The 18,712-nt window shown below is 41.1% G+C and overlaps 1 protein-coding gene and 1 long non-coding RNA gene across 4 annotated transcripts; one reads left to right on the forward strand and one right to left on the reverse strand.

The window, feature by feature from the left end:
* Positions 1–1,931, forward strand: LOC135486725 (uncharacterized). The gene is made up of 4 exons (XM_064769795.1): positions 1–139; positions 328–597; positions 899–1,143; positions 1,282–1,931. Exons 2-4 carry the CDS (start codon positions 329–331, stop codon positions 1,473–1,475), a joined length of 708 nt encoding a protein of 235 aa, XP_064625865.1. The 5' UTR covers positions 1–139; position 328; the 3' UTR covers positions 1,476–1,931.
* Positions 1,932–6,420: 4,489 nt separating this feature from the next.
* On the reverse strand, positions 6,421–9,355 carry LOC135486425 (uncharacterized). 3 transcript variants are annotated; one of them, XR_010446700.1, is made up of 4 exons: positions 9,311–9,355; positions 8,614–8,674; positions 8,186–8,262; positions 6,421–7,978 (listed from the first exon to the last, which is right to left on the reverse strand). It is a non-coding gene; the product is annotated as an uncharacterized LOC135486425 (long non-coding RNA). The 3 variants fall into 3 exon arrangements; XR_010446701.1 differs by lacking the exon at positions 9,311–9,355 and having other exon boundaries at positions 6,421–7,687; positions 7,908–7,978; positions 8,614–8,759; XR_010446699.1 differs by lacking the exon at positions 9,311–9,355 and having other exon boundaries at positions 8,614–8,759.
* Between the last annotated feature and the right edge of the window lie 9,357 nt (positions 9,356–18,712).

Below are 18,712 nucleotides of genomic sequence, written 5' to 3' on the forward strand. Positions count from 1 at the left end.
TTCGCAATTTAACTGATTACAAAATCAGCACTGTTAAGTCATCGACTTCTGTGCGGTCGTTACGTGTACACAGGCCCTTATAAGAGGCCTTTTGGCTAGCCGTCTGCATTTCACGCATAACAAGCTGGATATCCGCAAGGTGAATGGCGTTTAGCATGTTTGGTAAAATACACTACGGGTAGCTTGATTTTCTCTGGTGGTAGATCTCAGTGCCAGAAGTAGCTATTTGTTATTAATCCTTTGTTTCGGAAATAATTTCGTATTCTTTAAATGGAATTTTATGATTTTAAAAGAGGCCTGCATAAAACTTTCATGATTCTCTTTTAGCATGGCGACCGAAGGTGCAAGTACCAGCAAGTCAACAAACAAAAAAAACGCGCCTACTCGATTTTTCCCAGCACTTGACATTCTTCTTCTCAGAGAACTGGTTGCGGTACAACCAACAACTAAGCCACCGTGGGATGAAGTCCACCAACATGTGAACACAGCTTTGACGGAGGTGAAGCGCGACAGCTTTGTCACTCTCCGGGCATGCAAGGATAGGGTGAAAACTCTCCAAGAGGCTCATACGAAGGACGAGTTGAAATCTCTTAGAGCGTAAGTATATCTTAAACACTGAATCATTGCAGTGTAACACAAATGTGGCTAAGAGCGGCCCCATACACTCTGTGTCATTAGACCCTTGGTGATTTTAAGTTACCAGGGAGATATCATTTTCTTGATGGAAAAATTGGTCCAAGTATATACATGTACTATGTGTTTTTCCATTGCTTTAGCACCAATTAAAACACTATTTTATAATTTATACTCCCAGTTTCTTTCTCGGCTGAAAATGCGTCACGCTGACCTTTGATCAGGACCTGCAATGTTACTCATCAACTTTTGTGTCACTTTTTAGGTCTGGGACAGATGAGGAATACGACGAGCGAGCCCAGCTGCTTACTGAGTTGGCCAGCCTTAGCGAGGAAAGGGCGGCCAAAAAGCAGGAAGAAAAACCCGATCTCAAGGAAGCCCAGGGACGACCAATACGCCAGGCTGCTATGGAGACGCTGAAAGTAAGAGACGATCCGGAAGAACACGCGGATGGTTTTGATCGTGAGTTGGACGGAGCTGATGAAAATCTCGAACATCATGGAAAGAAAGGTAAGAATAACTTTTTCTTCTTCACGAAAGTATGAAACTCGCTTTAATGGCAGCTACTGATTGACAATACGTACATTGTATTACATGTAACATAACCCGACTCTGCATTAAACGGCGGGTACACTATTCTTTTTGCAGCTGCGAATTGCACCACCAAGCCGGCAACGAAGAAGCGTCGAACTGATTCTGCAGAGTACGTGACGTATCTAAAAGATAAACTTTCCTTTGAAAAAGAGCGTTTCGAGGTAGAAAAGAAGGAAAGAGAGGCGAGGATCCAGAGGGATCAGCAAATGATGGAAATGATGATGGCGTTGGACAAAAACAAAAATTAGATGCTGCTCGCAACGATGTAAGATTTGACAAATAAATAATTACTCGCAGAATAAATTTGGACTTTTCGTCTGTAATTTGCACAATTCAAATATTTTCTCTACATTTACAACGCAAAGTTCAGGCTAAATAGTTCTCTAAAGTTGGAGGGTCCAGTTGAAAGTACTGACTCGTCTGATTGCCATAGACACATGTACGACAGTTGACCAGAATAGCACCTACCAAGTAATACTTGGCTACTGGAGACAACAGTACTTTTAAATTTTTCCTAAAGTCCAAAAACGCGTAGTTTTGCACCAAATTTCCGAACTCCCATTCCACGCATTGACGGACAGAGGACATTCTCCTGTTGAATTCTTCTTCTGCGGCACACAGGTTTGCTCCTCTGAATGGACTCGACAGATACCTTCGAATGGGATAAGCCGGATCGCCGTATATTGCAAATGGCAGGCCATTCCTATCAGTGAGATCTCTAGCCTCCATTTGCTCCATCAGTCCACTCATACGAAGCAAAGCGCAATCATGTCGACGCCCTTCCAGTGGACCATACAGATGCGTAATCAACCCGTTTGGTATGACTACTGACTGAAATTTAATCGCATGTATACGCTTATGCCCATTATAACACACGCGTTGATGGCGTGTTGGCCTGCATATAGGACGAACCGTGCCATCTACGAAACCTATGCAGTTCAGCAGCGGGGCACCCTTCGCGTGTATCTGGTCTGCATAGATTTGAAGTTGTGCGGGACCCAGCCATGGGTTGTCGAGAGTCCTCAAACGATGAGCATGAGTGTTGTACAGAAGGCTTATAGTCTCATTAATCACCATTGACATGGTAGATGCAGGTCGTCCAAAAAACCTTTCCAAATCGCTCAGTCTGTTCGGATACGAAAATCGCCTTAAAACCATACACAATGCATCGAGTCCGCTGCACGTGCACCTGTTTGTTACAGTTATCACATCAGGAAGTCCCAACAAGCGATACAGACGATACAGTTCTTCCTTCCTAAACCGAAAGTTGAACCATGACTGGTCATCAGTAAGCTCATCCAAATTAAACCTCGGCCATTGAGGGTCGTATGTAATCGCGCGTTCCTGTGGTCTATCGTGAAAAAGAATGTATAGAAGATCTTCATCCTCTTCCTCGACTGCCATTTGTAAAAGGTCCATGTTGAAAGTCTAGTGAGCGTCGACTGTTCACTTTACCACTTGTAGGTCTCCTCGGACATGACCCGTTCAAAGTTCAGAAAATAATTACCTAACCTGTCGAATGCCATTGACAAATTGAAGGTACCTGCCTTCTACAAGGGAAACTTACATAAACCTTGTCTATTAACTATCCGTAAAGGCTAACCGAATCTATCAGCGAAATCACGATAAATTAAACGTTGACCGTTTCACGGTTACGGATGACTAAATGTAGTCGTTAGGCCTAAATGTACTGGTGCGAATACTCTCTATTAGTAACGTTTATGCCTATGATAGTGCTTTTAGTGATTTAGATTATACTTTTGGCAATCTTGATAGTGACGAGTTTTGTACTTTGGACTGGCAGGATAGTGATCGATATAGGCCTAGCGGTAGATCAAATGTTAGTGAAGACTACCGAGATGAGGAATATGCGGAGGTTGACTGTATTTTTGATACCGATCTAGATGGGTATCCATATGATGACGGCGACTTTGGAGATTTTAGGGGATATGATAGTTATGCTGAGGAAGCTGAAATCAGGTCTCGATATGAGGGGTGTGAATCCGAGGCTTATATGGGCACAGAGAGTCAGGAATGGTATCCTGATAACATAGGTGAATTATATGGTGGCAATACGGGTCACAATTGGGAAACGAGTGACTCGAGTACCTTCAGTAGAGATGTTAATAGTTTCGACACGGTGCCCTGTGATGAAGAACGGGCATTCCAGCAGTATGTTAGAGATACATTAGGACCGGGTAGTCAGGATACTACCCGTAGCTTAGAAGAAGGTCTAGGCAACAGTTCCTTAGATAAAGATGAAACAGGCCTAGATGCTGATGGGGGTAATCTCCAGGCGTATTTGGAGGCAATAGTGAAAGAACAGGAAGTGCGGTATGAAACCAAGGGGGAAAGGTGTTCACCCCAGGATTTGCGACCCGAAGTAGGTCTTGTTCAACCAGAAGCTTATAGTTTTCAAGAATCGGTCGATATGCATGCATGCAAACAGTCGGAGAAGTCGACAGAGAAACAAGTAGGTAGGGTAGAAGATTTTTCAGAAGCAAATATGATACACCTAGAGATGCAGGGTGTGCGATTCGAGGCCTTAGTTGATACCGGGGGCAGTTTGTCGTTAGTCACCCCGTCTTTACTACAGAAATGGGATTCCAGTTTTGACCTCAAAGATATAGCGGAGGGCAAGGTCAAGAGCATATCGTCAGCAAGTAATCACGACATCCCTTTATTAGGCACGGTTTCAATTAGACTTAGGTTCAAGGGTTTTTCAATTTGTTTCTCGTTTTATGTTTGTGATCGTATTAAGGTGGACATGGTCCTAGGAGCAGATTTTTTAGAATATGCGGATGCAAGAATTGACTATTCTCAGTTAAGCTTAGTTTTGGGTCCAACCCTGCGTATACCGTTGCTTAGGCCTACTGGTGGGGTTGGCAAACCATCGGATGAAAATGCTGGGCATAGGCCTACTGTACTTCAGGCCGAACCAAGGGATAGTATCGGTCAACAGTCCTCAGGTCCCGGCGACCGTGATGAGTATGTAAAAGGGGACATTTCAGTAGTCAGGTCTAAATCCTCTCCTTCTAAGGAAGGTGGATTCGTGGGGCCAACCAGATCGGACATTATGGATACTTCGGGCGTCCTCCCTTTAAGTGGACAGTTATCTCAGAGTTCCTCGCAAACGGTAGGCCTAGGTCAAAGTGATAACAACTCAGTTTATAAACACCGGGACACGGTCGAGTCCCCATTAAGTAATACTAGCATATACCCATGGAGCGGGCAAAGTTGAAATGTAATATACATTAGATAAATGGGCACGATGATTGAGCTACATTATATTTCTAACGTTACTGAAGTTTTATTAAAGGTTAAACACGAAATTAACTGCATTTAGGGACTTATTGCTGATGCTATCTACATGCAACCCCCAATAGATTGATTGGAGTACGCTATTTTGCACAATGCATTGAGACCAGTGACAGCAGGTCCTGTTCCAAATAAGACCCTCACATATTAGGCATATCACCTACCCACTCTCGTACCCAATGCCACTGTCGGACCAAAGCCAGGCGCATGGAGAGATGCAGAACGCAATTCAAACTGACAACATCAGTCAGTAAAGAATAAAACAAGCCTATCGGCGTCTGATTCACAATGTGGTTTGTGAGGAGTGTCATAGTCGTCAACAGTGTAGCTTACGTATTTCGAAGACCAGTGGAATTGGCGGCGTCAAATTATTAGTGAAATTTATAATTTACAAATTACAAATTACAAATCGTTTATTGAAACCGTGTAAAAAGTTACATTTTACATAAGATGAAAGTACAATGACCATAAGCATGATGAACTAAATAACTGGTGTGACATTGTTGTGGATTTGGTGGTGTGCAGCTGGAGGAGTGGACAATGTCACAACAAGGGTTCCTACATTATGTACAGTGGAACCTCCGTTAGTAGACACCTCTCTATTAAAGACAACCTTTCCAATAAGGACACTGGTTTTGGTCCCAAATTGGTTGTTTCCATTCAATTTTGACTTCTCTAATCAGTCTTTGGGTGTTCCGAATGCTTGACACATTTCGAACATGTTTTGGTTGGAAACAACCCTACAGTCTTACACTTATGGCTGATTCTAAAAGGCCTTAGTCACAGTATATCATTGTTTCTAATACAAAATACATTACGCCTCGTTTTGATCGGAGCGGTCTTGGTATCGTAACCAATGACCGCCTGGGTAGGTATAAAATTCTGAATTTTAGCAGACGAATTATTTTCACCAAGAAGCAACGACTCAGCCCCACAAAACAATGTCAAGAACACGAGATTTTGAAGTATTCCCCGATATATTGGGATTTGTGAAGTAGGGAGGATACCCGAGGACTCTTTCGAGGTCGTCAGTCAGGATTCAGAAGAGGTCAAAGACGAGGAAATGGTAGAAATCGAGCTAGCAGACTGGGAATTCCCTTGCTGCGTGACGTCATCTTCACAAGCAACAATATGGCGGAGTTCCGGACACCAGGCTGGATCATTCTTTGACGAAAACGGAACATACCTTTCAAATCGTATTTAATTTGTTTAATTTTGAAACCTTTTAGAATAGAAATTAATACCTCGCTGTCGGTCATTGGTTGTATAATCAAGACCGCTCGGGTGGACCTCAAATTACGTCCAAAACCCTCGGCGAAGCGCCTCGGGTTTTGGACTGCATTTTCGGTCTACCCGAGCGGTCTTGATTATACAACCAATGACCGCCAGCTCGGTATTAATTCCTTAAATGAATGACAGTGCATTTTCGTGTAAGCTCGGTGACGAAATGCTGCGACACTATTCGTCACCAACATGCTTGATGGGTGGTGCCATCTGCACAAAGGACGATGAATTAAATAACTGATGTGACATTGTCGCTGCATTTGCAGGTGTCCACATCAGGAGTAGATGATGTCACTACATGTACCAGGGCTTGTACTTTCATATACAGTGGACCTACTTTTTGTGGACACCTTTCTATTGAGGACAACCTCTTTAATAAGGACAGTAGTTTTTGGTCCCAAATTGGTTGTTTCCATTCAACTCGACTTCTCAGTTTAGGACACCTCTCTGTTAAAACAGCACTTTTCAGTCCCTGGGGCATTTCTGGAAATGTCATGCTATAGAGCAATTGGTTCAGCTAAGTGACAAGAACAGTACTATAAGACGGTTTTAAAAAGTTGAAAATTATTTATTTAAATGACATATGAATGGTTCAGCAGTAATTGGCAGTGTGCATTATGTAATGAAATATGATTTACATAATATAACATTTTTGTGACAAATAGTACAGATGATGGATAAATCGATACAGTGGATAGCTGTTAGAATATGCAATACATGCAATAGCATTTGTTTTTATTGAGATTTTGCGAGAACCAAGTGGTATTTTGACAAGATAATAGAAAGCCAATAACACTACAAGAACATGACTTCAATACATTGACATTGTAGTACTTGGTATGCTAAAAATATTCAAAGATGGGTATCTTGAGTTAAAGTACAAGATGTATGAATGAAGGAGGCACTCGGGTAAGAAATGGTGTCGCTAATGAAAGATTAGAATTAAGACATATCTCTGTATTTCATGTGGTGTACTGACAAATGGTGCAGTTTGTTAGCAATTTTGTACATAGTTGGTGTGTCATGTTTATTCATACATCTTGCTATATAAAAGCGAGTGAGAGAGGCATTGTGACATTAGAGTGTTGTATATCTATAGAATATGTGACCCGTCACAGCAAAACCAGGTACATGTCGCACAGGAGATGAGCCTAAATGACACCAGGAGATAATGGAAGAAATTGATGTGCTCATATTTTACAAAAGGCAGACAATAGATAAATGAACAAACAGTCCGTCTCAACCTGCCAAGCTCAGAGCGACATGCGCCTGGTTTTGCTGTGACGGGTCACATATACAAAGTTTACATAAAACAAGATTTGTATGTTTATTTAGGAGGAGTACAAAAGTTGTATATAAAATGCCGACTTCATAATGATTTATAGGACACAAAATTTGACATGACAGCATTTTATAAAATATGAATAATCTATAATGAGAATAGTTTTGTAGCACCAATGATTTGAAAATACTGAATTTATTTATTGCATGAATAGAACACAAAAAACAGGATGATTACATGATTGTCACATGCGTGAAATATATTGTCATGGATGGGCATTGGGAACAAAAAGAATTGCTGTTATCAGCTGCATTGGTAGCGATTGCTTTAGCTGATTTTCAGAAACTGACAGGAATGAGAATGTTGATATAGTGTTGAAAAAATATTTTTATAACATACATTGCATTCAAATAACACTAAGAAGTAGACGAGTACTAATTTCGCACACTTGAAAATATATGGACATTGACTGTCACTGGTAGTGGTAGTAGAGTAATTACATGCCACCAGCAGCACTAATTCAGACAGTTTTCGCTGTGCTTCAGTAACTGACTGGAATGACTAAGTTTGATTGTGCTGAAATGATACATAATAACGTACATTGCATAAACAAAATGATTACAAGATTTGTACTGTCTTGAAATATATGGACAGGGACAGTCACTGGAAGTTTGACATGCCATCAGTTGCACTGCTCCCGACAGTTTTCACTGTGCTTCAGTAACTGACTGGAATGACTAAGTTTGATTGTTCTGTATTTGCCTCCATTTGGATTTTGTGAACAAAAGTTACTAACCTTGTGTAATTGAAGTGTCGAATTCGCCTTGGTCGAAATGATAATACAGTAAATAAATCTATTGAATGTTGCTGAAAAGAAAACATTTACTACGTCAGAAGCCATGTACATGATAACACCACCACCACCATTATCAATATCATCACAAGTCAACTGGGGAATATGTGTGATATTTGTTCAAAACTTGCGTATATGGTATTTGCAGGTCTATTGTATTGTAACATATTTTTCACTTTCAAAATTAACTTTTTTACTAGAAATTATGAATCAATACTAACCGTAAGAAGCGTATGAAATTACAGAAGGCCTTCGTCGAAAAAATGTAATGTACTTGTACTCATTCGTGTCATTAAACCTGAAAGCAGCACAGCATAACAGTGAAATTACCGTGACATCAATGGATGTCAAACTAACGTAGTGACGTAAATTTGAATTCGAAGTGCACAATTTCACAATTAAGGTTTTGAACACATTGAGAACTGAAAAACTTCATACAAATGCTTTCACACCAATGATATGATTGTGGCGCTCCTGATGAGGTATCGCCCTCTGCTAAGCAGCTTTGGTCGTAATTAGGGTAAATGTTTTTTTCAAGTGATATGAGCGATGCAATACCTTAGTTACCACCAGCGCCACGTAGCAGTCAATGAAGTTGTGCTGGTACCCCATTAACGTCATGCTTCAAATTTGAAGAAATTAATATTACCTTCATCAAGTACGTAATATTACACCAGGCCTTTGTCGAAAATGTAGATCTCGAAGTCTAACTGTAATGAAAGAAAACATCAATGTGACAATATGGTCTACTATTTATGAGGGGGAGAACGGGTATTTTCGGGACACTGGGATGGGCCGAAAATAACTGTTGGGATTCGGGATAGACACCCTTATTTTAGCGGGATTCGAGACAAGCCGTGTTTTGCGTCACGATTCGGCTAAAATTGCATATTGGGAAACGGGATAAGCCTTTTTTCCTAACGGGACGTCGAGACAGTTACCCCCCCCCCCCTCCCCGTTCCCACCCCCCTTACATGTAGAATTGATTGTATTGTAGGCCTATTGTTACTCACAATCTATTTTTTTGTAATTGATACTGGTAGTATCAATGTGAAATATGCCACACGTTGGGAGCATGCAAGGCCTAGTACAATACACCATCATCACAATCAAATATTTCAATAATACACTGTCAACGAGAGTGAATGTTCAACCATCAATCACGTGCATTGTAGTGTAGCCTACGAGCACATGGCTGAGCCAATCCATCGCCCATACACTACTTTACAAAAATCGACACCTACTGAAACTTTCACTAATTATTCTCGGAAATGTACTTCATCGTTACATCAATAAATGCACATTCGAATTTCAAAACTACCACTTATTTTTGCCGTGAAACTGACCTGAGTTATCGAAACACCGTCACTACGAAAAGAGGAAGAAGCAGGTCCGCATTTATCGAAATATTGCTAAATATAATTGTCAAAATGTCCACCAAATTACCAATTAAATCACAATAAACTTATCAAATGTTCACTCATGCCTTTGGGTGAAAAAATACAGATTTTTCAATCATTCTCAATTTTACAAATCACCAATCACAAAAAGAAATAATGATGCAATTACCCAAAATAGATGAGATTTGACAACTGGTATAATTCCGCCATCTTGGATATCGGCATCGTCACCACCACTTCAAATTCTAAAGTCTTATTCAGGCCTAATATGTGTCACCTGCTGTGGTAAAATGGCTTGTTTTATCAATAAATAACAAAATATGATCTTTGTAAATAAAATCGGAGATCTTCTGGTGTGTTTTTATGTGAATTTATTACGAACTATCAATGCAGCGCAGGGCAGCCATCGTGTTCTCATGCGTAGTGGCGATGCGATAGCCATCCGCGGCACTGCTTTTCAAGATGGTGGCAATTGCTTGTAGAGGCGTTGTAAGGAAAATTGAGAACAGGCCCCTAATGAATGAACTCTCAACGATATCGATATATTTTCGTAATTCCAGCACAACTGTTCAACAATGAACGTCCACCGACAATCCCACTTAACGAATATTAATATCAATTCATATCATGTATCTTAAAACGCTTTTATTTCATTTTAAAAAGAGTTATCGAGTTAACGATGACCTCCTACCGTACCCTCGAAATAAACAGCCAAAATGACCACAAAAATACCTTTTTAGAAAAAAACAGCGATTTTTACGAAATAAAGGTCATCAGAGACGAAACTAGACACTAATTTAGCTAGGTATGCACAGTAATAGTACCTGAAGTGATCGATTTCAAGGAGAAAATACACTGAAAACAACTTTTCAGGAACAGAAATAAGATCACATTGTGAATAACAAAGAGCAAGCGCTGGCCACTGTACATATTTTGTCCATCCTGGCATAACTGTTTATTGATACCCTGACTGCATGTTCCGGTAGGCCACTCTGCAGAATTTGCCTTATCACTCAGGTCAGTGTTTCTCGAATAGAACTAAAATAGAACAGGTTAATCATTAATCTCCCTGCTAATACCCTGCACCATGGACCAGGTTGTATAGCACTACATACGTGCTGGAAGCTAATACTGATGTGGCAGGGAGAATATGCGTGAAGTTTGTGTATGCTCTTGAGAATGAGCGGAGCTCTCCAGTCGACGTGCTCTCTGAAAAGTTGTTATTTATTCCAAAACCACCAAGATATTCGACGTATGACACCCTCAGTGACACTCTTACTTATGATCCACACCTACAAAACCAAAAGTTGCAAGAATTCGACGCATTTTCGAGGCCCAATTTTGAAACAAAAATCGCCTCCTATTCAGCGGCCACAACGCGCATTATAGTATAGACTAGCATATACCCATGGAGCGGGCAAAGTTGAAAAATGGAATATACATTAGTTAAATGGGCACGATGATTGAGCTACATTAAAGATCTAACGTTACTGAAGTTTTAATGAACTGCATTTAGGGACTTATTGCTGCTATCTACATGCAACCCCCAATAGACTGATTGGAGTACGCTATTTTGCACAATGCATTGAGACAAGTGACAGCAGGTCCTGTTCCAAATAAGGCCCTCACATATTTATTTATTTATTTATTTATTCGTACACTTATGCCGTGGTCACACTGGGGTTTTAACACGAATTGAATTCGAATTAAAACGTTGATACGTATTGGGGCGTCACACTCAATTCGGTTCATACCGATCTCAATCCGCTTTAACCAACACGGTTCTTAAACCGAATTGAATGCGAATCAGCTAATCCGAATCAACGAAACCGTATTGAGATTTCAAGTGTGACGCGCTTGATACGAATTAAGAATTTCGATCGCACTGTGCATGCGCCCGGCGCACTTCCTCTTCCGTTAATTCTCCGCGCCAAACTTCTATCAATTCAATTGATTGTGCTAGTCTTGTAGGATGTGCTGAAGTGAATGCCTGGTAAATGGTAGAGTTATGATCTACCAAACACAATATGAAGATGTTTTTAGAATAATTTTTTCATGCAATTTTGAATAGATTTTTTTTTGTACGGAGTAAAGTTGATCTTATCAGAGGTTTGATTGTTTGTTACGCCACAGAGACCAAAGATTGAATGGTGAATGGCCTAGGAATGTATGCTGAATGAAACTGTTCTTGTATTTTTTTATGTATGTATGTACATGTACTAGAATTTGCTTCTTGCAGTATCTGCAGATTGAAATTGAATGCTTGATGTTAGTATACGCATTGAGTGTAGCGCGTTTTAAACCGATTTGAATGCGTATTCGGGTCAGTGTGACGCGACCGTTCTGAAACTGGATTAACCAATTCGTATTCCGGAGAGCGCTCTACGGAATTCGGTTTCAATTCGCATCCAGTGTGAACACACCATTAAAGAGTACACTTTAACACTGGTGGAAGAAGTTTCGTGCAGCGTGCTTATTTACATGTTGTTGTTATGTGAAACACAATAGGATAGGATGGGTGCAAAGATTATTAGTATCATGACCATTATCTATGAGCAGGCCAGCCAGGTTATCACATCTGACATTTCGTTTCGTTGGAATATACTATAGTCTTTCCTGTCCCTCATCATTAACACCTCTTTAAATATTTTAGCTGTGTCATTAGTTTGGACCATATACAGCTGCCTTATCTCGCCTATCTTTGGTAGGTTATGCTTATTGATATCGAGTTGTCCACAAATCATATTTATGTTTCTCCCCACATTGGACCGGCTTCCATTAATTGCAAGTGTTGCACAAGTTCTTACAAGTTCATTCTCACTATTCAGACATGTTATCATGAATTTCAATGATCTAGAAAACAACTGTTTTTCTGGGACCACGTCACCACATATCATTGGAAGCAGGTCGGAGTGTGTCCTATTCGGAATGCTGAATAATTTTCGGATGCATTTTCTCCACGTGATTGAGACTTTTTTCAGAAACCTGGCGGAAAGGTCCCATAAAACGCAACCGTATAAACTCATAACATAGGTTTTGAACAACCGGTACTTGACCTCCACATCACAATGCCCAAAGGAACTAATCAATGCATTTGTTTTAGCGCACATATTAGAAATAGCCTCATTAATCACTATATGATCTACGTTTGGACCGATAATGTGTCCTAGGTGGTTAGCCCTATCTTCAGCCTCAAGTCGGCTGTTGCGCCATTGTATAAACATATCAAGTCTTTCTGTACTAAAGAATAAAAAATGAGTTTTAATCACATTGAATAGGAGTCTATATTCTTCCGAGAAATCGTCGCATATCCTCAGCATTTTGCTAAGACCATGTCGTGTTGGACACATCAGCACAACGTCATCTGCGTACGCTAGGGCACCCAGAAACAATTGACCTATATAACATCCAAATCCAGATTTCTTTAAGTTTTGTAACATTTCTTCCGTGTATATACTGAAAAGAATGGGTGATAAAACCCCGCCTTGTTTGATACCATTCTTCACATTTACATTTCTACTTAGTGCATCGCGCCATCGAATTTGTACATGCTGACATGTATACAATGTAGCCAGAAATTTTCCAATTAAGGGACAGCATCCTTTTTTTATAAGAAGTTTAAACAACCGGACGTATTCCACCCTATCGAATGCGCGGCTAGCATCCAGAAGTGTCACGCAAACATTTGTGCCCTGTGCTAGATAATACTCTACTGCCTCTTTTAGAACAAATGTACATTGAGTAGTCGAACTTTTTCTTTTGAACCCAAACTGAAGGTCCGATGAGCAAAACACTTCTTGATTTTTGTCCATCAGTATATGGTCTAACACTTTGCACAGGACGCTGCTTAACGCTATTCCTCGATAATTGTCCGATTTATTCAGGGATTTACGTTTGTCCTTTGGGATAGGTATTATAATAGCCCTTTTGAATGATTCTGGCACGTAAGAATGAGTTAACATGAGAGTAAATAAGATCGCAAGCTGGCCGTCGAGTTCATCTGTACCGTTTATGAGATGGTCACTGTAAAGCGTCTGTACACCATCGTGTTTACCTTTTTTTAACTTTCTTATGGCCGTGCGCACATCCTTGGCTGAAATTGCGTGCTGACTACAACTACATCTTTCGTGTTTACAACATTGCTCAATACCCTCGTCTAGATCACTAATGATCCTTCTCATCTCTCTTTCATTGTAAACGACTGATGAATACAATTCTGAGTATTTATCCGCGAACCTTTCTGCTATGGATCTCGCGTCCATCGCATCGTCAATTCTCACCGCAAAGCTTTTCTTCTTCCGTTTGCCTTGATTAATCATTTTCCAGAAGTCTTTGTCGTTTTTTGCTATGTATGCCATAGCGATTCTGTTACTGTCTAAAGTCTTATTTTCCTGTTTTGCCTTTTTTATAGCATGGTGATACCGTGTCCTTGTGGTTTTACGAATTTCGAATATTAGGCATATCACCTACCCACTCCCGTACCCAATGCCACTGTCGGACCAAAGCCAGGCACATGGAGAGATGCAGAACGCAATTCAAACTGACAACATCAGTCAGTAAAGAATAAATCAAAGAGCAAGCGCTGGCCACTGTACATATTTTGTCCATCCTGGCATAACTGTTTATTGATGCCCACCGCATGTTCCGGCAGGCCACTCTGCAGAATTTGCCTTATCACTCAGGTCAGTGTTTCTCGAATAGAACTAAAATAGAAAAGGCTAATTATTAATCTCCCTGCTAAAATCATTAATCTCCCTGCTAATACCCTGCACCATGGACCAGGTCGTATAGCACTACATACGTGCTGGAAGCTAATACTGATGTGGCAGGGAGAATATGCGTGAAGTTTGTGTATGCTTTTGAGAATGAGCGGAGCTCTCCAGTCGACGTGCTCTCTGAAAAGTTGTTATTTATTCTAAAACCACGAAGATATTCGACGTATGACACCCTCAGTGACACTCTTACGTATGATCCAGACCTACGAAGCCAAAGGTTGCAAGAATTCGACGCATTTCCAAGGCCCAATTTTGAAACAAAAATTACCTCCTAAATAGCGGCCACAACGCGCATTATAGTATAGATTACCGACACTGCGGAACTGGGGCACTTGCCAAATCTGAATACACAATCAGTTGGTTTATCGCAGGTCCTTGGGAGTAAAACTAAACTGATCACTGTGGGTGCAAACAACGACCTACCCGACGAAACCAACATCCAAGAGATTAAGGACCCTCCGAAGGACGGTCCTGGGGTCAAAGCGCAGTATAGTATGGTTTCAAAAGAGAGTTCACAAACAGATCAGCTTGAAGAAACGGTTGCACTAGGGGGAATGTCAGACTCTAGTACACTGAAGTTAAGTTCAATGGTAAAAGATGACGCTGTTCTAAATGGTTCGATTACAGGGGATAATGGTTTGGTGGAACTAAAAATGCCAACTCAAAAGGACGAGTTACAGAAAGCCGTGACGTTAGAAGAGGAAAAGTCTCAAACTGTTTCTAGTACTAGTTCATCGGAAATAAAAGCGCGGGTGGTGGAAAATGCACTTGACTCGGGGGGTAATGCTCTGTCTGAGGAAGATTTCCAGGTACTTCCAACTGCACCGGAATGTGATTGGGATCTTGCTAGTGGCAACCCTCCTGTTTTAGCTTCGGTAACCTCATTGATTCAAGCCCAGGTTGGATCAAAATCTCATTTAGCATTGGTTGACAGTGGCGCTGCCATCAGCATAATTAGTGAAACTGTTATACAATCTGATCCAACCTTACAACGGTTACCAGTGACTAAAGGGCTGTTCTCCCAAGCAGCGGCAGTAAATGGTACTTCCCTAAAACTAAAAGGGTTGATTAACATTCCGCTGTTAGTAGGCCGAACCCGCATCGAGGTACCTTTTTACATTTTGCCAAGTCAGTTAGCTACGCAACAGATTATCTTAGGCCGAAATTTTCTGAATGGGTTCCAGGTTACTTTAGATTTTGGAAATGCCACCTTAAGAATGCCAAACGAACCAGCTGTTCCATTCATAGGCAGTATATCTTTGGATAATTCCACAACTATCTTGTTAGATTAGTCATATACTCTAGCTCCGAGGTCAGATACGGTTATCTTTGTCCCACTTAGTCACGATAAGCCAGAGGGCTATGAAGGTGTATTGCAGGAAAAACCAAACTTATTTAGCAGTTCTCACATCTATCATGGAGGTATTGAGGTATTATTAAGAAGGAGAGAGAACGGAGCCCGCTTCAAAGGATACAATCATCCTTCCGATGTTTGGACAACAATAGATATGTGTATTCGAAACCCCTCGCGTTAATGCCTTCCAATACCCCGGCCGGCCGAGCGCGTTATGTCGGAAAGTATCGGAAACTGCCGAGCTAGTTTCCGAGTCGCGATCGGCAACTTCCGTGACTAATCGGCCATAGAAAGTAGCTAGAGAGAGGGGTGTGGCCATACTGCTTTTCCAGAAAACGGTGATCTTCAGAAACAAAATTCTAAATGTTCGCATCAGTTCGCATGCATTTGACAATATGTATACAATCATTCAAACCTTCATCTATTTATTGGTCAAAATCGTTCTTTCTAGAAAGTTTTAGAAACACTTAAAATCTTAATTTGAAAGTAAGTATAGTACTGACCTTAAATCTACTGTGCGTCTGGAATCTATCAACCGATTTTTGCGATATTGGTCTCTTTTTTTCGAGAATTCTGTCGCGAATTCGAAGAACTCGCGGCCATAACTAAATCAACAACAACAAAGCGCGAAACACGAGAATAAAACTTTCGACTACGGGTCGAATGTTATAGAGGGCGCTGCAGTTCGGTTCGCTGTCGGAAGGGATGATCGTACTCAAAGAGCGCTGCCGCGAGGAATGTGTATTGGAGAACAATGGGGCAAACAATGCAAGCCGGGGATTAGTAGGGGATTAATTCTGAGGTCTTAGGCCGTTCTCTCGGTTTATGCCTGTTTCGCCTATTCCTGTTTCGCCTACAAAATTCCTGTTTCGCCTATTCCTGATTCGCCTATTCCTGTTCCGCCTATTCCTGTTCCGCCTATTCCTTTTTCGCCTATTTCCTGTTTGGCCTATTTCCTGTTTGGCCTATTTCCTGTTTCGCCTATTCCTGTTTCGCCTACTTTCCAGTACCCCTACAATAAATCGACTCTCCCACGGGGAACCTTAGGGATGCATGTCCATTTTATGGGGAAAATGTGAGGGGACAATTGGATGATGTTAACGATGTGATGACAATTTGACTAATCAAATGCCATCAACTTTGTTAACAAACCATGCCATGACCGTTTTGAAAGAGTCACCTTGAAAGCGGGGACAGTCCGGGACTTATTTGACCATAGGACCATAGGACAATACTGACACACAGTAAAAACTAATAGATTAAGTAGAGTAATTCATGAGTTTTTGATACAAATACATAATATTGTACATTCTCATAATTATTTGATCAAAATCAGCTGTAAAACCCATGTCATAATATACATGTAGGTACAGCACATATAAAGTCAAACAAGGTGGAAAATACATATCATGATAATATTATGTCAGACAAGGTAACTGATGGCATCAACGTAACTCATTATGTCTCTCCATTGACGTATTGTTCTTTGAGGCGTAACATGCGTTCGTCAATGCGTACATATGTGGCTCTCCTCGGGTTTGGTCGGTCAGTAAGGGACGGTTCATATTCCTACGTCTGTGGGGAGGTTAGCAATACATTTGAATAGGCGAAACAGGAATAGGCTAAACAGGAATTAGGCGAAACAGGAATAGGCGAAACAGGAATTAAGCGAAACAGGAATAGGCGAAACAGGAATTAGGCGAAACAGGAATTAGGCGAAACAGGAATAGGCGAAACAGGAATAGGCGAAACAGGAATACACCGTTCTCTCTCCTTCTTAATAATACCTCAATACCTCCATGCATCTATATACCAAACAGCGTAGTAAAGGTCACTGATGACCGCTTGCCGTTAAAACATATCAATGTCCTATCGCAACCAATACATTTGCGGGCAGGCACTGAGGTGGCCATTTTGTCGCCATTGCCGGCCGTAGCTTCAGTGGATTTAATAATGGAGGAAGACGACTTGTTAAATGCGACTGATTCTTTTCATCCTTTTCAACAACCAGAAGCACCGACTCAAAAGCCTAAAGCGATTGATCTAATTGACTTATCAAAATCTGAGGTGACGGAAGACCAAAAGAAACAATTACATGAATTCCTAACCGCTAATCAAGATTTATTTGCCGTGGACTTGTCGGACTTAGGCCTCTGCACAAAAGGGTTAGTAGACTTGGGATTTAAGGGAACGGAACCAGTTATTTCCAAGCCTTATCAGTTATCACCGAAACGTCGTCAGATTTTAGAACAAGAAGTCGACAAACTTGTAAAAGCAGGCCTCCTCCATCCAACTAACTCAGAATTTGGTTCGCCTATGATCCTGGTAGCCAAACCCGATGGGACTTATAGGGTCGTATGTGATTTTAGAGAGTTAAACAAAAAATTACCCTTCCTACGATTCCCCCTCCCCATCGCCTCGCATTTAACGCAGTTAGGTATTGCGGGAAATCCCAAGTACTTCACAACGCTAGATTTGAAAGCGGGCTACCATCAACTCGGGCTTACGCCCAGAAGCTCAGACGTTGCGACGGCAATTTGTCCGTTTGGTCAATTTTCGTATAGTAGGTTGCCTTTTGGCATCAAATCGGCTCCTCACCAATTTCAGAAAGTAATGTCCTTAGTCTTATCAGGTCTTTCCAGTTTTGCAAATGCTTATCTGGATGACAGTTTAATTCACTCTGCGACGTTTGACGAGCATATGGCTCATTTGGACCGTGTCTTTCAAAGGTTTCGTGAGGCTAATCTCAAGATGCACCCAGTTAAGTGCGTATTCGCCAAGGGGTCAGTTAAATTCCTAGGTAAGATACTATCTGCCGATGGCACCAAACCAAATCCGCAAAACGTAGAGAAAATTCTCAACTTTGCAAAGCCTAAAACGGTAAAAGATATCAAACGCTTCCTGGGAGCTGCGTCGTTCTATAGGTCATACATTAAAGACTTTTCTCAAATTGCATACCCTATGACGGAACTATTGCGTAAGGATGTGGAGTTTGTTTGGGATGAGCGCTGTGAGCGGGCCTTCGAGACGTTGAAAACAGCTTTAACCACTGAGCCTATTCTATTGAATCACCCGGACGAGTCGTTGCCTTTCCTGCTTATCTCCGACAGCAGTGATTTTGCCATTGGGGCCGTTCTCTATCAGGTCAAAGAAAACAAACGACACCCGTTGGGCTATTATAGTCAAACTCTTACTAAAAAACTCAGTCACATTGGTGTA

This window comes from Lineus longissimus, chromosome 4 (genome assembly GCF_910592395.1).
Source record: "Lineus longissimus chromosome 4, tnLinLong1.2, whole genome shotgun sequence".
NCBI classification, from domain to species: domain Eukaryota; kingdom Metazoa; phylum Nemertea; class Pilidiophora; order Heteronemertea; family Lineidae; genus Lineus; species Lineus longissimus.